Genomic DNA, 24,085 nt, shown 5'->3' with positions numbered 1-24,085 from the left:
ACAGCCTCATTGGGGGGTTCATGCACAAAGGAAGGGCATCTCATGCAGGATGTTTGGACACCTGGCCAATTGGTCTCACGGCAGAGACATGGATTCAGGTCAGGTTATGTACATTGGCACTGAACGACATACATGTCCAAAAGCTTCGATAAACTTCATCTTTCAAGGATTGTAATCCACCACAGGCACGTTAGTATCATCCAGGCTCACGGAGTTGGGATTTGAGGCTCCGATGCCCGAGTATTTATTCAACCACCCCAGCACTTGCTGATGCCATACAAGGCTGTTCTCATGGTTGGTCACCCTATAAAATGTCAGTTAGAGGAACACCTTTGCGACCCAGAAGACATACCAATGGTTCTCATCGGGGAAATTGAGTAGGCGGCTGGGCACACCGCGTTCCTGCAAGACATTAAATAGACTCAGTCCTTCGGAAATCGGCAGACGGTAATCCTTTGAGCTGTGAACGATCAGCATTGGCGTGTCAAACTGGAGGATGTGTTCTGGCGCAGAAGGGTCCCAGCGGCGATAGTTGTCTCGGTTGGCCCAGAAGGTGCCGTTAAACTTGGCTCTGTTAGCAAAAAAAGGTGTTCACAAACAGAATGAAGGAGGAGCACGTACATCGTGCTCAGTGAACCACAGCTCTTCAGTCGAAATCTTGGCATCAGCCACAAAAGTCCCGTCATGAGTTACCAACGCCTTGAATTTACGACCCAATGGATTGCCCTGGATCCAGTTCATCATAAAACCACCATAACTAGCACCAGCAGCGACCCCGTTGTCGGTGTCAATGAAGTCGAAATTGTCGCGAACATATTCCCAGCATTTCACGAGATCATCATACGGATAGCTTCCTGTATATTCGTCAGAAAATGGGCTCCTTAGAGGAAGGTAGTAAAGTCTAGAAGACCATACCCCAGTTGTTGGTAATCATATCGGTCAGCTTGTCTCCAAAGCCAGTACTGCCAGTGGGATTAGGCGCAACAACCACATAGCCTTGATCCGCGAAGACCTTGGGGTTCCATCGGGTACTCCAGGAGTCTGCCCAGGAGCCTTGAGGACCACCGTGGACGTAGAACACGAGTGGATAGGTCTTGGACTTGTCAAAATTGGCAGGATAGACGATCCAGGAATGAAGCTAGCTTGGTTAGCAAAAGACTGGCCTAGGCAGCAAAAAAAACGCACCTTGGTCCAGTTTCCTTGGAAGTAAAATTCGCCAACATCAGAAGCACTCAAGCCTTGAAGACCAGGGTCAACTTTATTCGCAGAAAATAGCAAGGAAGTGACGCCCTTCTTTGGGCTTGCTTTGTATACAGTCCAGCTATTCCATATGGCCGAGCCTGTGACGAGGACCTCACCCTCAGGGAGGTTATAATAAGACTTGACAGAACCGCTATTGGTGAAATTGTGGGGCTCGTAATCGTCGTCCGCATCGGCAGTCACGAAGAAGAGTCGTTCATGTGCTTGATCTTCTGTATTGAGGAGCAGACCTTTTCCGTCAGCTGTCCACTTGACAGAATCTGGAGATCGGTCCCAATTTTTGGCAAGCGCGGGAATTGTCTCATCAGAGCCAATTGAATAAACGTAGAGAGTGCGACGATCGGATTCGTAAGCAATATCCTCCATCTGGAAGTATGCAATTTGTTTACTGTTGGGAGAAAACCTAGGGCTGCTCGAGTCTCCCTTGACGCCTTCAGGCGTGCCTGGACTATCTGGGCCATTGATTGCCTTGGCTTCTTCCGATCCGTCGCTGGGGACAAGGTAGATGTAGGATGCGGTGTGGTTTGCTCTGGGCAGCTCGGGCGCTTTGCTCTTGAATGCGACCCATTTTCCATCTGGAGAGATATCGTAATCCGAGGAGTCGCCAAATGGAGGGTACGGGGACTCGAGGTTCTTCACTCCGGCAACAAGATTCTTGAGGGAACCATCAGATGAGTACTTTCCTCCACTTTTCTTTTTCAGAACTCCCGAGAAGACCGCATTGAACGTAGTTGTGAGCCAGGTATCCCAATGCCGGACATAGATGCTGTCATAGATGCGAGCGGAGCTGAGTGGAGTCGCAACTAACTCCTCATTATATGCGGTACCATTGCCATATGATGGTGCATACAGCAGGTAGTGAATGTTACCGGACTTGGTGAGAGCGGTTTTAAGACCAGAGAATGAAGCTGGCAGGGAAGCCGCTTTGTACTGCCTGAATATCTATGTCAGCGGGAAGTCTGTAAGAAGAGACACAGATACATACGACTTGGAAAAATCAGCCATGTCTGAAATCCATAGTTCAACTCCGCCGGGGATCTCGGCATTGCTGCTGTTGATGTATAGCAGACTGGAATCATCCGAGCCAAGCCAGATCAGCTCGGAGACATTGCTGTCATCGGTAAGTTGAGAGACCTTGCCACTATCTAGATCCAATAGACTCCATGTCGTTGAAGACTTGTGGGTGTCAAAGGAATAGACCGATGCAGAAAACAATGCAAATTTCTGCCCAATTGTCAATGTTCGAACTATATCTAGATTGAGACTAAACAATCAAACCAAGGACACCACTCACTCCCGAGGGATTTGGAATCGCTTCACCGCGCCTGGGCGCAGCAATTAATTGCCTGCAAGAAGTAAATCAGGAATTGCATTCTAAAAAATGCATTGAGGCAAGAGGAAGAAAGCACTGACTCCGGTGTAAGCGCAGCCGCAGAAGCAACCAGCGATCCAATGGCCGTCGCCCACTGAACAGCACGCATTTTTTTGAAACCGGATACCCGCCTACAAAAGCGAATACCAAAGTGCAGATCAGGAGACGAACTCACAGCAGCGTGGAAGCTTTAAGGAATTCTGCAAAGCGGCGGGGAACACCGGAAGTCAGCGCCTTCCTCAAGGGGGGAAATGTTACATTCCTGTATGCCAAGAGTGATAAACAGGGAGCGGAAGGCCTGACCGGCCATGACGGTAGAGCAAGAGGGGGGAAAGTGGACACTGAGTGAGATGCAAAACCCTTGCTAGGAAGGTTCATAGAGCAAAGCAGGGCTCTAATGCGCGCCCGCTTTCTTGGGTCGCAGCGCCAAGCATCGAAATCTGTGGAGAACCGTTGATAACCGTGTATCACACTCGATAGGACCAATATGAGGTGATGATTGAAATTAGTGTCTGAAAATATTCCTCGGCTTGCGTGATCAATCTGATCAGTAGATTTCCAATTTAAACTGCAAATATATGCCCCCTAAGTTGTGATAGCCAGTTACTAATCTGGTCTTGACTACAAGTATCATGATGGTTTCGCTTTGCAGACTAAGGGTAGCAATGTCTGGTCAAGCTACTTTGTACATGTAGAGAGACAAATGGATGAGTGTTTTCACTAAATTATTCCTTCCCTGGTTTGTAATTCACAATATAAATCGGACCTGGGACTTGGGTGGCAGGAAAAGTGGTCGCTTAATGACGTCGTTCTGGATGGGTCGATGGCAGGAAACTGAATATGCGACGCTAGATACCAAATGACCAGAGTGGCAAATCCTTATAAATGCGCTTAATATTCAAAATCATCGTCTACACCTTTCTTGCCCGCATTCTCCTTGGCCACCGCCTCTTGCTTTCGGTACATCTCCGCAACGGCCCGAGTAGTGGTGGCCTGCTCGGGCTTTTTGTCATCACGGGCCTTGATATAGCGAGGAAAACGAAGAGAAACACCCTTGCCGCCTCCGGTTGTTCCTTCAAACTCATCGGCAGCGGCCTTATATCTTGGGCTCAGCGTCAAGTCAGCAGTCTTGACTTCCCAAACAAAGCGGGGCTCAAACCAAACGTCCGGCTGGTCCTTAGGAACGGTTGAGTGAGAATAGAATGGTTTGGGCCGGTCAATGACCAACGGTTTGAGTTCCTTATGAAGTTCCTCAAGAAGAGCCTCAGAGAAACCAGTTCCAATGTTACAGATCGTCTCATAGGTGTCGGTGTTAGGATTGAAGGCGGCTAGAAGGAAAGCGCCATATACAGATGTACGTTTTCCCCGTCCATAGTAAGCCCCCAGAACAACGAGATCAAGTGAGTCGCCGACACCGGCGAGATAATCTTTCTTGACCTGTCGAAAAAAGTTAGCCGGGGCCCTTGGTTTCGTGTGCAGAGAGTAGTATAGCCATTTGAAGATACCTTTAGCCAGTTGCGACTCCGTTTGCTTGGCTCATAGCCACTCTCTGATGTATCCAACATCTTCACCATCAATCCCTCACATGAAGCCTTGACACTATCTTCGAGCAGGTTTTGAATCTCATCAAGAACATTGGTATTTCCAAATTGCGCAAATTGAAATTCACCCTCGACGGGCTGAAAGCATTCATGCAGCAATTCTCGCCGCTCACGAAGAGACTTCTTGACACAAGGCTATATCGATTGGATTAGCAATCGCGAGGATGCATGAGATTGTTGGGGAAAGTTACCTCTCCGTTGAAGAAAAGTAAATCGAATGCGTAGACGCAAACCTTAACCTTGACATCCTCGGCCTTTACATCTTTTCTCTTTCGTGTCATCAGCTGCTGGAAGGGGAGCACCTTTTTGTTAACGGTATCCCAAGCAACAGTTTCACAGTCCAGAACAAAGCTGTTAACATCGTTCTTCACCCAGCTTTTCAGCTTCCCCAGCACATCAGGGTATTTTTTCGAGAGATCTTCCGAGTTTCGAGAGAAAATCGCACAAAGACCGTGACCGTCATGTTGTAGTGTGGTGCTAGACCCCGGGTATTTATGGATATGGTCGGGCGCCACGAAATGAATCTGAGCACGCTCTCCATCGTATTTGTACTCACACGTGAACTCTTTCCCTTCAAAGCGGTCCAAAACTTCGGTGATAGACTTAGTCGGTTTCGCAAGCATGGGCTTCAGTGGGATACCGGGCTGAAGCTTGCACACGCTTGCAAGGTTAAATAGGCCGTGCTCCAACATCGCAGGGATAATCACTTCGTAAGAAGGAAGTTCGCTGTAGACCTGCTTGAGAACCCCTTCACCTTCAGCTAACTTCTCCGCGGAGGGAGCCTTTTCACCAGCGACGGCAGCCTCGTGAGAGACAATCGCTTGGGCAAGGGCGGGAAGTACTGTTCGCTCCGCAAGTCCAAGTCTCAATTTACCCTCCAGGAAGCGGATCAAAAATTTGGCCTCACTGGGTCCACCCTTGTCCTTGGTGATGTCAATTCCCTTGCTACCTTTCCCAGCACTTGCAGAGTCTGCAGCAGACAGGAGCTTCTTAATCCCGGAAATCTTCTTGTCTTGAGAGCCATGGCCCTGGACCTTGGCAATTCCAAGCAAGCCCTCATGCACACCTCTGACCGTGAGGGGTTTAGGCTTGAACATGGTGGGTTGGTTGGATCGACTCTTAGCAGCCACCAGGCCCAAATCTCCAATCTCATGTTGATCAGTTTTGATTACTGCCAAGCTGCGCCCTGTGCTTTCGCCAATAGCTTTCATGATCAGTGACTCGCCAATTCCCAGCTCGATACCTGCATAATCCGCAGCCAATTTGTTGATCATAAGTTGCACGGTTGGAAGTAGATCGTTGGGTGTCAAGCGTAGCACCTGCTGGAGAAAGGCAGAGCAGTGGGCGAGAATAATCAGTCGTTTTGTGGTCAACTCGATTAGAGAGAATGTGGTACAGAGTGCGGCATACGGCACAGGCTCGCCTTGTTTCCAGTCGGGATATGGATCATTGCCGCTAGCGTTCACTGTCGCTTGCACCTTTGCCATCGTCTTCTTCTTGACCTCAGGCTTGGCCTCTTCTTCGTCGCTAGCCGTTACTGCGTCTTCATCATGGATATTAGATGCATTTTCCACCTCTGGTGTTTCTTCACCTGAGGCCTTCTTCACAATTGGGCTCGGGGTGGCCACTGTAGCTTTGACTGGAGTGGGTGTAGATTTCTTAGGGGATTTGGCGGGAGATTTCTTCGGAGAAGGCGACTTCTGCTTGGAAGGAGATACCTCCCGGGACACTTTGCGCCGCCTCTTAGAGATAGGTTGAACATCTAACTCTTCACTTTCGTCTACCTCGGCCTTCTCCCGCTTTAGGCCCTTGCTCGACTCGGCGGCCTGCGCATCGGTATTCAAAGTTGACTTAGGCTCATTCTCAGTCGCCGGCTCTGCAGATTTGTCGGCATCATCCTCGATTGATCTTTGCCGCTTCCCACCAAATGCTAATGTAGTTTGCTTCTTAGGTGCGTTGCTTGCGTTCGCATTAGAGCCGAAGAATCGCCTAAAACACCACGGGACAATATTAGTCAAATTCACGAAGGAAGAACATGGAATTTCCTGAGCTTGACGGGGGTAGACTGTCCCTGACGCGAAGCCAACGCACCCGATAGTCAATTGAGAGTCGCGCACATACCCAAGCGTAGCCTGCTTCTCGCTCTTACCATCCGCCATAATTCTGGAAAGACGTTGTAACGTTGATAATCTGAGCGAATAAAAATGAGCTGGTGGAGATTTCGAAGCGAATGAGCAGCTCTGAAGGGCTCTGGATAAAGATAATCTGAATGCAGGTGGGTTTCCGATGTATTGTTGGATGCCAGACAAGTTATTTCTGGAGCGCAAGCTGCGGGTACGCGCGATTGCAATTTGCAGAGCGCGCATAGAAACCGACCAGAGACAAAGTGAAGCACTACCTCCCAAGCGACACAGCAGCCTTGACTTATAGGCTCTTGAAACTGAAAGTCTGATCAGGCAACATAACCCGGCTGTACTTTACCCTGCCAGGCAACCTCGCGACGTTCCGACGGTCTCCACGCGACGTGACGCGCGTGTCACGTGGAAGCTATTTTGCCTGGCTGGGAAGGTATCCGCTCACCGCTTGATTGTGAAGGCAGAATAATGGGCGGTGGGCGTTTTCCAAGATGATATCCGCGGAGTCGTTGGATTGGCCGCAAACCACCCCACGATCATAATGGAGGCATATCGCTAGGTGTCACTAGTGCCGGAATCCATTTCCCTTATTAGTACAGCATTATTCACTGTGACGCTGTTCGGCCCGTTGGAAATGGAACACCAGCGGCAGGATTCCTTCAAGAAGGTACGGCCTGGAAGCGGTTTCATCATCTACCAACTAGATACTAACATCTTGATAGCTGCGCGAGCCATGTGTTGAGCTCAGCTCCGTAGGCCTTCGATTCCGTGGAAACCAAGCCTCCGCTCCCGACCTGTATCGAGCCCTTGAACCGGTGTATAATGTCTTGGAAGAGCTTGCGGGGGAAAACGTGCTTGATGAGAAGCTCGCCGAATACGCCTTTTTCCCACTGTCACACATATTCAATGAAACACAGCGGCTTCCAGCACGATGTCTAGAGCTATCAGTTCGATGTCTTAATTTCCTCATTGCTGATGGATGGCGACAGAAACTATCACCAGCATTGGGAAAGCAACTCATTATTCTCTTGACCTTGATTGTGGGAGGATATCCAAGCAAAACTGATGAAAATCAGACACCCAAATCCCAGGCACCGGAAGAACTGGCTATTGTGTGTTTTGATTGTCTCAGTTCTATTTTCAAGGAAATGCAAGGCCCCGTTGCGCAACAGACGGTCTTCCATGATATCGGTACGGCTACTATCATTGATCAAACTGTCTATATCTTGCTTGAGGGAGTTGTCGATGATAGGTCCGATGATCTATGTATATCGGCTGCCAAGGCCATTCAAGCTCTCTATGGTCGCATCACAGACCGCCTGGTCCTGGCCAGCATCATGCCGCGCACAGTTTCCGCTTTGGCGAAGGTTGTACGGCCAACGACACAGGTTCGGCGGTCTTTCAAGCTATTACAGATATGTCTTCAGGTAATGAGTCAGCTTCTGAGGGCTGTTCTCAATGATATCGTCTGTGCGGAAAGCAAGACGCCTGCTTCTAGTCAATCAAAGCCCGATACAATGACGCTGGATGCATCCTGGCTGAAAGCGACAACAACGCAGATCAAGTTGGCATTGGTCAATATCATACAGATTCGTCGGCATCAGCGACCAGAAGTAAAGTCTGCTTTGCTGAATCTTTGTATAATGATTATTGAAGAATGTCAAACTACACTAGCTGATGCTGTTCCCATGATGGTAGAAACAGTTGTGGTTCTAGCGGACCAAGAAGATGAAGTACCGAATGAGGCTTACAAGACATTGATTCATCTCGCCACTACATATGCGGTTGTACTGGATTCGCTGAAAGAATCACTGCATACTTGGCTAACATCTTTCCCCCGAATCATGCAAAGCAATGATGAGTCCGCCAAGCAGTGGGGAATTAGGCAAATTTCGACTGTTTTCCAAATTTTGTCGCAATTTCAGATTGGATCGGATATCCTTACTGGTAATCTAGCTTCGGGCCTGTGTGACAGTGTTGGCGCAGTTGTCAAACGTGAAAATCATGCCCTTCAGCCCATCGCGGCCCCCGGCGATATCGCATGGGAGGTTCTTGGTACCGATTCGACGACAATTACCTTCCCATCAGTGTTGCTAGATCACCAAAGCCAGCGACAAACTCTAAAAGACATGCGGTCAATGGTAATGAGGTTAAATGCATCGGAGTCGGGCAATGAAATCACAAGATCCATCCTCAATCGCTTGCATTCTCTGTCCGGTGATTCAACAATTGCTCCTTTCTGGCTTGCCTTGACCTCGCTCCGAGCACAATCACAGCAAACGTCTGGATTTGATGACTTCATCGCTGACGACTATATGGAGCAAACTTCCTCATTGTCTCAGCGTGCTGGCATGATTGAAGAGCTATATTATACTTCTTTGAACATTCTGAATGATGTGCCTGCTGATGGCTCCGGTGACTGGCGGATTTCGGGACTTGCGCTCGAGGCCGTGGCTTTACAAGCACAACAGCTTGGTGAATCCTTCCGACCAGAGCTCATGGATGCTCTCTATCCCACCCTCCAAATTCTTGCGTCCAATAATCAGAGCCTGCAACGACATGCTATGACATGTCTCAATATCTTGACTAAAGCCTGTAACTATCCTGATCCCGGGTCTATGATCATTGAAAATGTGGACTATTTGGTGAATTCGGTCGCTCTGAAACTGAATACCTTTGATGTATCTCCATATCCACCCCAGGTCCTCTTTATGATGGTCAAGCTATGTGGTGCGCGGCTGGTTCCTTACTTAGAAGACCTTGTTGACTCGATCTTTGGAATCCTGGATCTATACCATGGCTATCCTAAGCTTGTGGAAATGATGTTCAAAACTCTTGCGGCCGTGGTTGAGGAAGGTTCACTGAAACCTTCGCTGCTAACGATCGATGCCGGTAAAGAGAGCGGCCCCAGTGACAGTCGCAAGTCGAAGTATAACAATCTTTCCATATTGGACCTTGCCGCGGATATTGCGAACCGCAAATCGAAGCGGAGTCAGACTGCCGAAGACGACAAAGATGCCGAAGAAAAAATTGCTCACCCCAAGAAACCCTGGTCGGAAACATACGAGAAGCCTCCGGCGGAGCTTGAATCGATTGAAGAGCTACTCAACAAAGCAGAATCTGATGAGCCGCTTCCTCCACCCACGGAACCCGAAGACCAGGAAAAGCCGTTGAGCAAAACTCACTCTCTTCTTCTACACATCGTTAAATCGATTCCGTCACATCTTTCCTCTCCATCACCATACCTCCGACGGTCACTGCTTTCCATTCTTATTCAGGTGCTCCCAACCCTCTCACAAAATGAAAATAGCTTTCTGCCATTGATCAACGAACTTTGGCCATCAGTGGCATCAAGGGTCATTTTTCCTTCGTCGATTGCCAGTGACAAATCTTCTTCCACCTTGATGACCAAATCATCCCCCGAGTCTACTAGCCACGAGCAACATGATACCCAAACTTACCAGGAAGAAACCTTCGTCATTACCGCTGCCTGTCAAGCCATTGAGGCTATGTGCAAGGGTGCGGGTGATTTCATGGCCACACGTATCGAAACAGAATTCCCACGCTGGCAAAGACTATACCAGCGGGTTTGGTTTCAGGTGCGGGACGACGCAGAGGCCGTTAATGCACGTCGTAATCGACAGCAAGAGCGAGAGAAATCGATATCAAAGCCTGGGGAACAAGCACTGGATGTCGGCTTTGTTCTTACTGCTTCTCTTGCATTGTCACCCATTACTGCCGGTTCACGAGCATTCACGCCACATCATTCCATTTGGAGGGCTTTGATATCTCTGTTTCTCACCGTGTTGGCCAATGTCCGGTTACCCCAGAATGTGGGCGATCAAATCTGCAGTATACTCGGATCATGGATTGCAATTCTTGTAGGACCGGACTACTACTTCCAAGCATCACGTCAGAGTATCCGAGCTCAAGTTGATGATTCCCAGAGAGATATCATTGACTCTATTGAGAGCGCACTAAACGCCATGGAGACGTGGAATCCGGATCTCACCTGGTTTTTCTTTGCCATTCAAGAGAGCAAGGTGAAAGCATCCCGGGAAGGGATCGCCGATGTGGGCATGTCAGTGGACGCTTTTGGACAGACTTTTAAATTTGCAGAAGTAGCTTTCTAGTCCTTCAGCGGACCGAAAATCGAAAAAAAGCATTGATCACTTGGGCTCGGTCAAGCAAACTACTACTCAAGGAGCCTGCATTCAATATTTCCGAACAACTACACCGAAAGCATCAGAGCATGTTGCTGGGAGCGCATGCTCAGACATTAGGGACGCATAAAATATGAATTCCCATAGGCAAATATGAAACAACTATTGTACAAGTATCGTCATTATCGTATTAAAGCAAGGTAAATTTAGTATCAGCCACCGGCCGACGATTTCAACCCGCATTTCCCCCGTAAATCGGACTATCCTAGTATACAAATATACATCTACTATTTAGATTGGCGGGTCGACAGCTCCGAATCAAGAATTAGGAGCGCCATCTCCAACTTGGCTTCCAGTGGTATAGTTACCAAAGCAGGCTTCTTGGTACTTGGCCTTCTCTTTGAGAGTTGGAACTCCACGCAGGAAATTGTCTACTGGACAAAAGCCGTTCTGGGCGTGCTCGCAACCAATCAGCCCACCCAGAGGTAGAGGAGCATTATTTAACACAAAACGAATGTAGTTTGTGGTGCCCGAGGTTGTTTCAAGTTCCGGGTTGCTGTAAAGAACGGGATCAAGACTGCTGAATGAGATGTTGCGAGGGCAGGTCCAAATTTCAGACATAAAACGGGCGCCGAATGGGGTCATCTCGGTCAATTGGAAGGTGCGATTGGGAGCGTGGTCAATGTCGCTTGGCAGGCCGTGGGGTCCGAATCTAAAGTAGTCGAGGCCAAGCGCAGAGATAACGGAGAGGATAATATCGTCGTGGGACATGTCCATGTAGAAGGGCTGGTTGAAAGGGAACTGGGAGATGTTATCGTCATAGGTATAGTTAATGCTGGTATCGCTCGAGGTGATGAGTTTCTGCTGGAGACGGGCGGCAAGCTCCAGGACATATCCAATACCCTGAGCACGGCCAGTGGGGGAGCCATAGGCATAGTCTCCATAGTACTGAATGTCAACATTGTAGGCAAAGTCCTTCCACTCCTGTTCAGTGAACAGGGAGCAGAATGATGAGCCGCTAAGGCTGGTGTATTCATAAACACACAGGTTTTGCATGGCCAGCACGTCCATGGCAGTCAGGTTAAAGTCGCGAGGGAAGTAGGAAGAGAGACGAGAACGAGCATGCTTGGTGTAGCGGGCAATGAAGGTCTCCGCGGCATCATCACTATGCCGGATGGTTTTAGTACGTCTCCTTGCAGATATGTTTTAATCCGAAGTCGGGTTCTATGGCTTACCCTTCAGTCATATCACCGGGACACGATTCATATGAAGCCAAGGTGTTGTTAAAAGGATAGACCTCGGGGATCACAACTAGATCATACTGCTCGTATGAGCTATTGGCGCCGCTGTTGCCAAAGAAGCCACCTAGTCTCGGACGTTAGCACCCCTTGATCGGAAGTCCCCCGAGCTATTCCACTCACTCAGCCACCAGCGAGCACTCTCCAAGATTCGGGCCTGGGAGGTGGTGCGAAAGACTGGCTTGGGGCGCGCGGTGCCATTGGGCCACACATTCAGATCCGAGTTCCAAGCAGCCATATTGTCGTGGCCAGGTCGGTACAGCAGCCGACCATATTTGATCCAGAAATGAGCGCCGGACGTGGCCTCTGTGGCCGCGCCAGTCTCCATCAGAGTGTCTTCGCCAATAACATACTCCCAGTTATTGAGGAAGCTCAACGGCCCAGTTGCCACGGCTTTGCCGGCGTGCGCCTTGCTGTAGTTTGTCAATTTGGCCGCGAAATCTTGCATGCCCGCTCCATCCAACGGATAATCTGTAGGATAGCGCTCGGCGTGGCGATGCAGAACATGAACCTGCGATAGCTCACAGCCCTGTGGCATGCCCTTGGGCACGCCGAAGCTATCAGCATCCTGGTAGGGGCTGAGGTTGGCCCAGCTCCGGGTCATATCAAACCCAGATGCGTAGGATGCCCCCGTCGGCGCGGATGCAGGGGCCAACGAAGACGCCGCGGCAGCGGCCGTGGCCAGCGCAACACTACTAAGGGCTTTCATGATTCCTTCAGTTATAGACCTTGGTCGGCGAAATCCGCAGTCGGCCGGAAAAAGATCACCGTGTTCAAACTCTTCGGAGTTGAAACACCGGATGCACGGAGTAGTAAATAGGTCGGGTTGGAAATACTTTAGTGGTACCTGTGGGAGAAGGGTCGCAGTCGCAGTCGCAATGGGCCAAGAGAAAAAGAAACGATAAGCTCTGAATTGATGGGCATACGCTAGGCCGCAGGTCCCAACGGTTATTATTATTTTCCCCCGTCGGCGGGGAACTCGACTCCGCGATGGAACCTGGTTTGTTGATCCCTTCCGTATCTTCTCCGTCCCGAAATTCCTGAATTCGACAGAAGCAGGCCCACCCGAGACTTTCTCGGCGAGATCGACCCACCTCGGACTCAGTCCATTGTCCGTTATCGGGTCGAATCCGTTTGTCTCCCAATTTTGATGACTTGAAATTCGAAATCACTTGAGCACACAGTTGTCGTCGTCCCCTTTCCTGGTCGCATTCAAAGCAGTTGTCCATTGTCCAAAAAGAGTAAGTCGATTAGATTTATGGTTTTATGGCGTTGGATGATTCAAGATGCTGCAGGCAGCAAGTTTTGATTTCCAGGATTGAAGCACATAGTTTGATATTTCGAGCGAAGAGATCACAATGTGCATGGATGATAGTATACGTATATACATTGGTTATCTACCTATCTTGAAGCGACAACTGCTAGTACTAGTACTCGAATAGCTACGAGGCAGTTAATATGCGCCTCGGAAGGGCAATTATTGAAAGGGCGGCCCCTGCCAGCTTCTCAATTGCCTTGAAATGCGAGAAAAGACGAAGTCGCTTATTGGAATGCTTCTATTCCAGGTGAAGCCTCTTATTTGAGCTTTTTTTGGGTTTCCGCCAGCTTTTCTGCGAACGGCTTCAGGCTCAACGCAAAACGATCCTGCTTATCATATTATAAGTAAGACCCAAATTGCTGGGAGGATTTGCCGGTACACTTGCACGGTCAAAGCACTTACAACCATCCATTGGGGGAGCCACGTTGAGAAACGTGCGAGATTAGCAGCACCTCCAAGCCAGACTTTGCCGGCTCTTTTCTTTTCCACGTAATATACAACATCGTTTGCGAATTTCTCTGGGCTCACCCCAAACGGGACCTTCTCGGGCTGCATCTCGATAATATCTTTGATGCCGATATAATAAGAATCTTCAGGTAGTACTAGGGTTGGAACATTGGTGAGGAAGTTCGTTGCGATCCCACCTGTGAGAAGAGTGAGAACGCGCACGCCCAGAGGTGCCATTTCGAGCCGCAAGACCTCACTTGCTTGAATGAGGGCTGCTTTAGACGCCTGATAATAACCTAATCAAAAATTGAATTGTGATCATGTCAGCTGCTGTCTCAATGAAGGCCCGAAGGAAATGCGGAAGCGCCTTCCTCTGCATACCAAGGAATGGGAGGGCGCAATAACCGCCCACAGATGAGTTATTGACAATACAACCCCCCGAATTGACGAGCATAGAGCTAAATACCTGGATCATCTCAAACGCCGCGAAAAAGTTGATGTCAAAAACTTCCCTCGCTTTGCTGATGGGGGTATCGAGGCTGGGCATTTCTAGTCCCACACCGGCGTTGTTAATCAAAACATCGAGCCTGTCACCGGTATCACCCCGTACCTCCTCGGCGACAGCAGCAATTGATTCAGAAGAAGTCACATCGAGGGCAAGTACCGTAACATTAGGAGCATCGTGCAGAGTTTGAGGCACTTTCGATGGCGTGCGTGCCGTTGCAAAAACATGGTAACCTTTGTCTATGAATGCCTCAGCAAGGGCAGCACCGACTCCACCACTGGAACAGCCCGTGATGAGGCATGTTTTTAAAGTGATAGTCATTTGTTCGATCTCAAGTTTAAAACACAAGCCGAAATGCAATGAAAATAAGGGATTTTTCGTGGATGCCACAATAGTCTAGGAATGGGGGTAAGTATGTGATTTAGAGTTGCGCGATGCTAGAAAACAGGGCAAAGATCTTGATTAAATACTCTGTGTTCATCTTATCATACCCTTCACCCATGAGCAACCGTGCTGGATTGCATGTCCGCGGCAGTGGACCTCATACTACGGCAACAAACGTGGTTGGTTGCGATCTCCGGCGAATGATCGTCTATAATTGGCTGCGAAATGCGGATGGCCGTCATTGCGGGTTAGTCTCGCCCCCGGCGAACATCTGAGGCGCCGCAAAGCGATGTGACGGGAGAACCCTGATGTCTCGGGGACTAACATGCCATTCCGAAGGTCCAAGGCCTGCGTCAATTGCCGTAGAGCCAAAGCACGATGCTCATTGGCGAAACCTTGTTCACGATGTGCCGACCGGCGCCTCGAGTGCCATTATATCATCGCGTACCCTCCACGCCCCGTAAACCGCTGGCCTGAGGGATTCCGGCCTATTAAGCCGGCAGATACCCTCCCCAGAGCCCAAGGACCGCTCATTACGAGTGATGCAGCCGGCGCTGAACTGTTCGCTCCATCACAAACTGGGGATATGCTCACTTCACCTCACTGCAATGTGCTGCTTGAGCAAACCAAGAGAACTGCGTCAACCGTCGCTGGACCATGCAACCAGATACCGGACTTGCCTGTATGTTCAGGGGAGGTGACTCAGTATTCAGATGTTTCCTTTCTATTTGACACTTCTCTCCCAGCCGACTGGACATTACAGTCCCCGGGCTTGTCCTTCGACGACTTACTATCATCCCCTCGACTTGGGAACTCTGACATCAATACACCGACGATGATACCTAATACTCAAGATCGGACTGCAAATGCTGTTGATCTCACTACTCTCACTTCAATGCAATCAACAACGACCGGCATCAAAGCCCTCGGACCACAGCTCTCTCAGCGTACTCGATCTCTCCAACAGGGCTCTTTGACCGCCCGGATGATTTTCAGTCGGCTGGCTGAATATTCACGTATGATGGCTGATCCTACAACTTTACCTCCATTTATCCATCCACCGTGCTGTCTTAGCTATGATTGTGACGATTGTCGTCCAGACTCGCCTCACCAATGCTTGCCGGAAGCCTTAGCAGTCTGCGCCAATCTCACCCATATGTTCTATTCTCGTCTGCCTGGAAGTCAAGTATTTGTGTGGAAACAAATCTACGCCCACCTACAGCAAATGCGTAAAGAGGTAAGAGCCTCTCACTGAAAATCTCATTCCACTACCCTATTGTAGGTTGCTTATCTTACCTTAACATTAGTATGAAGAATACGAGCAGGATAAGATGCTGCAAGCCTTGCAAGCGGCTATGGTTTATGGAATGCTGTGCGCTCAATGTACGGATTCTGTGTCAAGCGATAATGCTGAATGGATAGTTGATTCAATTGAGGTTGATATTTCCTCCCATTTATTATGAATCCTTTATATTTTCAAGTCGTTAACACTGTCGTTTATCATCTCTAGACCTTCACCGAGGCTCTGTTTGATATTCCTGAATGGGGCCTAGATATAGACCAATTGTGCCTTTCTCGTCGGAAATGGGTATTTGTGGAAAGTCTGAGAAGGTTCGAAATTGAAATAAATGCAATTCTTCTCCCCCTTGCTAACCGTAACTTTTAGAATTGGTTGTCTCCTCTATTTGTTCGATTTGCTTCTCCAAATAGACACCCAAACACCGTCAAGAGGGGATTGTCCAGAATTCTTCGATATGCCATTGCCTTGCGTCCGCCAGCTTTGGGAGCCAGTATCCAACAAAGACTGGCAAAAGCGTTACGAACAGCATACTGAAACTAGAAACCGTAAACATGGCTTGACTTTACGAGATTTGCTTACTTTCCGACAGGAGACCCATGATAATAATGTTACACAACCCGCATTATCTCATATTGAAAAGGAGCTCACAGAATGGTGTGAACAAGTTGATGACTTATCGATGCTTCTCTGGATGGCGGTGGCAATTGAAGGAGAAGGACAATCACGGTTATATGAACATAATTGACGATGAAAATGATCTACCTACTGCAGTGGGGAAATGGCCAATACTAGGGAGACCTCTAATTGGAGGATATCTTTCTAGTACACAGTCTTTACAGGATATAGCTTCGCATCTCCAATAGGGAGAGAATCAAATTTCACACTTTTTTCGCTTAATCTGCTTCTGCTTTCCCTTTGGGAGGCTTCCTCTATCGTGATGTGTGGTGGTTTGTTGGTCTGTTCGTCGACCTATCTCATCCTGCCTGTTTTCTCAGGTTTGCCGTAGAGCGCCCTGGTTCACTACCTAAAGATACACAGCATGATATGGCTTGGCCGATTAAAACATGTTCAAGTATAGTACATACCCTTGGTAACTTCGATCAATTCACTATTTACCCAACTCTTATTATTTATGTCAGCCTTCAAAGTGATTTTTGTAACCCCTGATTTCTTTTCGACAGTGAAACATAAATTGAATAATGCCTCTAATTTAGAAACAATTCAAAAGAGCAGTAGAAACTCTCGTTGAATGCTAGAATTCAGCATGTTTCATGTGCAGGTATGGCTTGTTTTCTGCGGCGTATGAGCATCAATACGGGGCCATACCCATCTACTGTAAGCCGGACATCAGCCACACGTTGCTCGAGTGAGAAGACACCAACAAATACATGCTAAAAGCCGTTTTCGGACACCCGCTTGTGGATGTAGATTATTTGAGAAAGAATATCTAGGCTTAAAAAATGACACTATCTCGCAGGCATTAGTACTAGCTCGGAATTAAATATCAGTCTTTATTTTCCTTGGTAGAGAGCGCTATATACAATCAAATTGATGTCAAATGCAATTGATAACAATGTTTAAATAATCTCTATCGCTGAGATTCCACAGGAGTCTCCGCAGTCATGGTCGATCATCAGCAACATTCATAATCCCAATTCTGTGAGACCTAAAATGGACTTCTGGCTGACCAAAATAACTCTGGAAAAAGCTTAGGAGGCAAAGCCAGTACTGATTACCCAGCTCACATCGTTGTTAAATTGAGTTGCAGAATCGAATGTGTGAACACCACCGTTATTCGCAAGGTATCCAACGTTCGTGTAGTGACGAATATAGCGAGTAGGATAATTCCAGGATCGAATCGAGCTGCCCTGGCCATTGAGAGCACTCTGCGGACAGAATGTAGCGTCTTCGTAGAACTGCTTTGTGCCGTCATTCGCATTGACATACAGCACAAAGTCAGAATGCCGGATGTAGCTGCCAGAGGTATCGACGGACTCGAAGGAATAGCAGGCGCTATTACCGAGGCCTGTACGAACAATCCAACTAGCCTCCTCTTTCACGGCGGTGGTATTGGAAGACGTGACAACCTGAGTATTAACTGTAGTGCCGCTGTGTGACAGATAGCGGTTCGTGTAGCCAGATGTTGTCGCCCGAAGCGAGATGGAGTTACCGACTGTGAGCGTCGTGCCGCTGATCAGCGATGTAGTGGCGTACTTAGCAGCAACAATGTTGGCTTGCACCGAGGCCTCTGCGGAATCAGAAGGATAGCCAGAGGTCATCACACCCTCATAGAACGTGCCCTGGGCGCTAACACTGTTGTCGCCACCGATACCAAGAATGATGGCTCCCTCCTTGCTCATGGGGTTATAGCCTGATGCAGTGGGGCGCACGCCACTGTAGTAGGTTGATAGTGAGCCCGATGCAGCGTTAGCGCCACGAAGTGCCCATTTGTTTGCCGTTCCTTTCACAATCGCAGTGACAAACCGGTAGGAGATAGATGGGTCCGCAGTATTTTGACCAGAACTCGAGCCGGAGAACAAACCGTTCTCGAGATCTGCCATGATCCATGGGCCGCTGCCAGCACCAGTGCCCCAGGCAGTCTCCGTGCCAAAGTAGATGGCCTCCATGTGACCATTTCCGGTATCAGTGCTGCTTGTCTCGGCATTGCCATAGTCAAAGCAGCAACCGCTGTTATAGTGTGTCCCGTCAAGGACTGCATACATGCCCTCCGCTTCATCTCCTGTCGCTGTGCCTGTGGCAGCGTTGTTGCGGTACCCAGTGCCGGGTGAGATAAAAACTCCATATGCTTTCTGGCCATTCAAAGTGACCGGCGCACCAATTGCGCTAGCCAAATTGTCATAGTTATTGACATCTGGGCCATTGAAGCCACCGGGAGGAGCCTGGGTCAGGTGGTTGCCGTTGCCAGACTGATCATAGATGATACTAATGAGGCAGGTCGTGTTGGCACAAAAGGTATCTTGAGCGGCAGCATTTGCAACACCACCGGCGGTAAGCGGCGAGATGGTGGTCGTGGTACTGTCAGAGCCACGCTTGACTTGATAAAGAGCGCCACTAAATGCACTGTACAGGGCGCGAGTGGTGCTGTGCGCAGCAATACACGGAGCACCGTCAGATTTGTAGATGTCGCAGGGCCCAGCATTGACAAGGGAGCCTGTGGCAACTAGGCCAATGGCAACCATCCAGGCACGCTCAGCTTTTGATCGTGAGAACATGCTTGATGGATTTGCTTGAATGTCTCAAAAAACAACGTTTCGCTTCTACAAATAAAGCAGGAACTTGTCGAATTGGTAGAAGATTGGAATATACACCGAGGAGTGTCTCGCCCCTTTTTATAGTCTTGAGGCTTTTCTTCAGGACCTTGGTTTCAAGATCTGGAAGTGCACGTGTTGCTAGCAATGTGGATTTTCCTCCAATAAATATAGTGATTTTCCCTGTTATTCACTGGATAAAATAGGCGACTCTTGAGTCCTGAGAGGATCGGTTAAAACCCGAAGCGAATTTACGAGCAAATTTAAGCGACTACATCGCTGCATGATCGATTTCATTATAAATAAATTCCAGTGACATCTCATTTGAATTTGTTTTCAAACTATAGATGCCTTAATCTTGGACTCTCTGACACTTAATCCATACAAACAAAAATGTTTACACGTAAAAAGCCCCTTCTAAAGTATCGCGGCTTCACCTACGAGAAACTTCCGAATCACGAAAGGAGGCACGATACTGAAATATTCTCTCAATGAATTAACATGAAGAGGTGCAATGCCGTCCTAGTGATATCTACTTTAGAGTTATTGATCCTAGAAAGGGGTTTGTCGGGACCTTTTTACTCCTTGGCTTGTCAATCCCCATGTTATTACGCAAGATCGGCAAACATAGCCAATGCGGTCGGCTAATTAGTATCTCAGTTAGTCCTCTCTGCGGAGAAATTGTATCAGGCTGCTTGGCGGTCTGCCATTCAGCTGAGCGGAATGTGTTGTTCCACCTCTGATGCTTATGAGAGGGGGGCTTAACTAGTGTCACAAGACTGGCTATCGCATATGGCCGGAGATGAAAGCTCCATTTAGATGAGAGTTTCTGCACCATCTCAAATGTACCCCGCATTATGGTGGCTGGGTGTACAATTGAAAGCTTGAAGAATATTCTTGCGTCTGCATCGCAGGTTACCGAAGCAACTTGTGCCGCCGGGGTTTTTCCCATTTCCCCTGGATGCAAAACAATTAACCGAAGGAATCTGCATATCTAAAACTAAGTACCATCGGATGATTGGTCTGAAAGAAGACAAGCCCAGGCGATGTAGGATTGTGGCGCCTGGGGCGTGCCTGTGAAGAATTTAGTTGCGGGGGGGTTTCGCACCAAATGAGGGTCTCTCGCAAACTTGATTGGGAATGCGGGGATGCGGGGCCCCATGTGAGAAGACACCGGGCAGGGTTGATTCGAATTAGATTATGAGAGGCAGAGAGAGCTACGCCCGTGGTGAGAACATACTTTCATCTCTTGTCCAAATAATTACGAACTTGGCAACAGAATTATATCTAACGTCACCATTTTGCCTAATTCTGGTTATATGTTTTGTGATCGACAAACCCATTTCTTGACGAAACATGGTGCTGTTCGAGATTTTACCATTCCATTTGTGGACTAGTTCAAAACGCTTGTGATGTGACTCGAGGCCTTTTCATTGCATTAGCTGGTACAGAGGGGGAACAGACCACCTCTCCCTGGCTAAGATGCACTCTGCAGGCAAAATGCTCATCCGCTTTCCTGGGATGCGTTCAGACGAAATGAGGAGAAAAGAAATCGATAGGAAAATAAATTTGAATAAAGGTTCTTCCTCCTCCTTGTTGCTCAACGAATTTGTCTTATCAAAATTGTTTGAACAGTCACATATTGAAGTCATCAACTTTGATATTTTCAGAACGAAACGCTTGTTATTTATTTGCAGGATCCAAAAACCATCACAAACACTGTGGGTATCTTTTCTGCATGCAATTCCGGTCATCCGACACGTTCTTACCGACCCAGACACAGTCCGTCAGTCTGAATCTCCAATTCCTTGACAACATGAGAATAGCTTGACCACTTGGGAAGTGTCGTGCATTGATGGTTGTTTGCATTTCCGTCATCATAGCGTGAGCGTTGTTTCGAGGATCCTTTTTTGGTATCATGCCCGCCGCCCTTCACAGCTATACATTGAATCCCAAAGATACTCGGATTGCCACATAAAATAATGAGACAGCTAGACGCACACCGTACAGCACAACAAATCCACTGCTCATTATGGCGGAGGACACCCATGCCACATGATGCAATTTTCAGAATGTTGATCAATGTTCAAGAATCTCAAACAAAGCCTAGTTTCACAAATGGAACATCTTGGAAACCATCGCTCTTTGGCAAAGGCATCCGACTGCGAGTTATTTGGGCAACATTTGTCTCTGTTGGACTTTCGCCCCGCCTCTCGCTAGAAAATGGGCCCGATGATCGATTCTTCTTGGCAAGACCGTCCTGGTGATTCTTCGTTCGCTGATTGACTTCGTTTTTGTCCGCACTGGTATCCGGAATTATTGCGGTACTTCCTGAGGATTCAGGAGGTCCCTCCCGTAGGGGGTCAGAATTTCCTTCTGCGTGGTTTGTACATGTCAAAATTCTCTATCACCTCTCAAAATCTGGATCATCAAACTTACGACCAATTCTAGCTTGCGAATTGGTGCGATCCTGGGCTTCGATCTGACCCCGAGAGCCTTCGTTCGGGGTGCCGTTTAGCTTGTTGAATTTGCTCGGAATAAAGATATTGAATGATGCTCGGTGGTGTTGTTGGTCTTGGAAGAGACCGTCCTCGACGCCGATATCTCGAGCATCGAAGTCGGGCTTCAGGTTGTGATGTTGGAGGAAGACCATCGTGTGAATATCAAAAGTGAAGAAATCAAGGCTAAACGGGTGTATACTTCAAACCAACGACAACAAGCGCCCGTGAGCTTTTAATAGCTGCAGCAAGCCCCCCAACCTGACTTCTTCGCCCACCCATTGCCATGGGCCTGGGAATCCACAATCACCGTGATACCTTTGCAACTTCCCCCATCGTTCCACTTGTTGTAAACCTGCTAAGCTGGGTCCCGGAAATGCACTTGGCCCCCTTTGAGTATGTGCTTCGTTCGTGGGTGCGCAGCCGAGCGGATCTTCATCCACCTAAACTTAGTAGGGAAAGAGGTGCGTAAGCCCCACCAGAATGACGGCTTAGATTTGACGCTTTCTCCATCCCCCCTGAAACGCCAACCAAATTTCACACTGTGCGCCCGAAAGAGAATAAATTCTTGAGATCAACGGGATTAATTGAGGCTTAATATCCCCCATGAGGGTCTGCGGGATATGGGGGCGTCCATCTAGAGGCGATCCAGTTCGTTGGGGGCGTTTAAGGCCAAGGTAGCAGAAGGGGCGAAAAATGATTTCCATACCATTTAAGGTAAACCAAAGTCGGATGTTTTTGGGTCTCAACTGCATCACAATTCTATTTTTTATCCTTTCTGGCATCGCTTAGTCGGCGGAGTACCGTTATTGAAGACTTATGCTTCATTTCACCTCCATAAAATCAGAATAACACAAGCAAGCCAAAAATGGGCGGAAGGCCTTGGCAGTCGCGGGGATGTACGTTATGTAGAAAGCGCAAAATCAAGGTGCGATAATCTCTAGCAGGGACATGCGGATACATGAACATCGAAGCTAACAGTCCAAAATCCAGTGTGATGCCCAAAAGCCCAAATGTAAGCGATGTGTGAAGAACAATGCCGTATGTCAGTGGAACACCAGTGATGGCTTCTTCACGCACCATACCTATGTCACAAGTGGGGAAATATCGCAAGTCCAAACGCAAAGATATCACGGACGGGCACGGCCGGTCCTTCCAGCTGCTCTCGATTCAAGTTCTGAAAATCGAACTCAAATTTATTCGCTCTTTCTTGCCAGCTACTTGCCGGTGTGCAATCAACGGCTAGAAAAGGTCGATGAGAAGTTTCTTCTGGTTGTAAGCTTTCTGAAAGCATCAAATACCGAGATGCTTGATCGGGCGTCTTCAAGCCTAGCTTGTATCTTTCTTGGTCAGACCCAAAATGACGAGACTCTGACTCGTCATGGTCTATTTAATTATAACGAGGCAATTCGGCTTCTGAAGATTCATTTGAAACGGGGGAAATTTGAAGATGACATTCTATTTACATCAGTTATCTTTCAGATGGTCGAGGTAAGGCTTTCAAGCTATTGCATGATATATCACAATATTCCTTGACAGTTACATGAAAGGGCTAACGTTGTCTCATCAGGCGATTTATTGTTCTGATGGCCCTATGTCGCACGTAGCTCACGTCGAAGGCACAAACGCAATACTCAAATACTATCATGCTCGCGCAAGGCAAGATCCTCTTGTCCGAGCTGTTTATAACAGCGCCCAAAAATCCAGAGTCGTATGTCGTTCGTCGCTTCTTCAAAGCATCAGATTACTAACTATCCACAGATATTTGGCTTGAATAGTGTTCAGTGGTCTGACACGGATTTTGATTATATTGAAGATTGCAACAATCGAGCACCTTGTGACGAAGCCTTTAATCTCAATATTGGCACTATGTCCCTTCTGTGGACCCTCGAGCATATTGATGTCTCTGATCATGATTCATGTGAAGGCTTGCTACAGCAATGCCTTGATCATAAGGAGAAGATTCATGCCTGGCACACCGATCTTCAACAAAGATTCGGCACTCTGTCAACACCATGCTCGTCACAAGACATACCGTCCCTTCTAGATCCAGTAGAGGACCTCTTTGGCAGTCCTTACACATTTACTTCTCTCTATCACGGGAAACTTCACATTCTCTACTGTGTCACAATGCTGAATATTCAACAGCTGATTTATCCAGCCCAAGTTCTTGTCAACTCACCAGAAAGAACACCAATTATTAACGCCGATGATGCTGATGACGAGATTCTTGAAATCTTTCACTATGCCAGTGAAATTCTTCGAGCTGTGCCATACTTTATGCAGGATGGAATGAACCTTGGGGCTTCAAATATGGTGATGTCTTCGATCTGGTTGGCATGCAAACCACTCGTACATCTCAGGAGTCGCAGACATTTTCTCTGGTGCTTAAAAGCATTACACTTATTAGGACATTCGGGGTGTCAAATTGCCTACTTTATTTCCCACGTCTGCTGGAGATACTGGTGTCTTGCAGGCAACCTGAAAATAAATTCGGCTTTAAGCCTGACACCAAGATTCGATTATTCCTCAGAG

The 24,085-nt window shown here is 48.1% G+C and overlaps 8 protein-coding genes across 8 annotated transcripts; 2 read left to right on the top strand and 6 right to left on the bottom strand.

The window, feature by feature from the left end:
- Positions 1–162: 162 nt before the first annotated feature.
- dppV (dipeptidyl peptidase DppV) lies at positions 163–2,741 on the bottom strand (the record flags this gene model as incomplete). Its single annotated transcript, XM_057081851.1, has 8 exons — positions 163–304; positions 353–564; positions 622–854; positions 916–1,138; positions 1,186–2,194; positions 2,246–2,484; positions 2,555–2,606; positions 2,674–2,741. The coding sequence occupies 8 exons, from the start codon at positions 2,739–2,741 to the stop codon at positions 163–165; spliced, it is 2,178 nt and encodes a 725-aa protein (XP_056928891.1).
- A 782-nt stretch (positions 2,742–3,523) lies between these two features.
- Positions 3,524–6,392, bottom strand: N7462_010136 (DNA ligase (ATP) CDC9; the record flags this gene model as incomplete). The annotated part of the gene is made up of 4 exons (XM_057081850.1): positions 3,524–4,069; positions 4,138–4,368; positions 4,425–6,222; positions 6,325–6,392. The coding sequence occupies 4 exons, from the start codon at positions 6,390–6,392 to the stop codon at positions 3,524–3,526; spliced, it is 2,643 nt and encodes an 880-aa protein (XP_056928890.1).
- A 610-nt stretch (positions 6,393–7,002) lies between these two features.
- N7462_010135 (uncharacterized protein) lies at positions 7,003–10,501 on the top strand (the record flags this gene model as incomplete). The annotated part of the gene is made up of 2 exons (XM_057081849.1): positions 7,003–7,035; positions 7,091–10,501. 2 exons carry the CDS (start codon positions 7,003–7,005, stop codon positions 10,499–10,501), a joined length of 3,444 nt encoding a protein of 1,147 aa, XP_056928889.1.
- Positions 10,502–10,849: 348 nt separating this feature from the next.
- N7462_010134 (histidine phosphatase family protein) lies at positions 10,850–12,538 on the bottom strand (the record flags this gene model as incomplete). The annotated part of the gene is made up of 3 exons (XM_057081848.1): positions 10,850–11,723; positions 11,767–11,896; positions 11,953–12,538. 3 exons carry the CDS (start codon positions 12,536–12,538, stop codon positions 10,850–10,852), a joined length of 1,590 nt encoding a protein of 529 aa, XP_056928888.1.
- An 866-nt stretch (positions 12,539–13,404) lies between these two features.
- N7462_010133 (SDR family oxidoreductase) lies at positions 13,405–14,420 on the bottom strand (the record flags this gene model as incomplete). Its single annotated transcript, XM_057081847.1, has 3 exons — positions 13,405–13,473; positions 13,550–13,890; positions 13,976–14,420. The coding sequence occupies 3 exons, from the start codon at positions 14,418–14,420 to the stop codon at positions 13,405–13,407; spliced, it is 855 nt and encodes a 284-aa protein (XP_056928887.1).
- A 388-nt stretch (positions 14,421–14,808) lies between these two features.
- On the top strand, positions 14,809–15,738 carry N7462_010132 (Zn(II)2Cys6 transcription factor domain-containing protein; the record flags this gene model as incomplete). Its single annotated transcript, XM_057081846.1, has 1 exon — positions 14,809–15,738. One exon carries the CDS (start codon positions 14,809–14,811, stop codon positions 15,736–15,738), a length of 930 nt encoding a protein of 309 aa, XP_056928886.1.
- A 1,754-nt stretch (positions 15,739–17,492) lies between these two features.
- N7462_010131 (alpha-L-arabinofuranosidase B) lies at positions 17,493–19,016 on the bottom strand (the record flags this gene model as incomplete). Its single annotated transcript, XM_057081845.1, has 1 exon — positions 17,493–19,016. The coding sequence occupies one exon, from the start codon at positions 19,014–19,016 to the stop codon at positions 17,493–17,495; it is 1,524 nt and encodes a 507-aa protein (XP_056928885.1).
- A 2,443-nt stretch (positions 19,017–21,459) lies between these two features.
- Positions 21,460–21,705, bottom strand: N7462_010130 (uncharacterized protein; the record flags this gene model as incomplete). The annotated part of the gene is made up of 1 exon (XM_057081844.1): positions 21,460–21,705. The coding sequence occupies one exon, from the start codon at positions 21,703–21,705 to the stop codon at positions 21,460–21,462; it is 246 nt and encodes an 81-aa protein (XP_056928884.1).
- Between the last annotated feature and the right edge of the window lie 2,380 nt (positions 21,706–24,085).

This window comes from Penicillium macrosclerotiorum (assembly GCF_028827735.1).
Source record: "Penicillium macrosclerotiorum strain IBT 26536 chromosome Unknown utg000010l_segment0_segment0, whole genome shotgun sequence".
NCBI lineage: Eukaryota > Fungi > Ascomycota > Eurotiomycetes > Eurotiales > Aspergillaceae > Penicillium > Penicillium macrosclerotiorum.
This window is presented reverse-complemented; position numbering and strand designations above follow the sequence as displayed.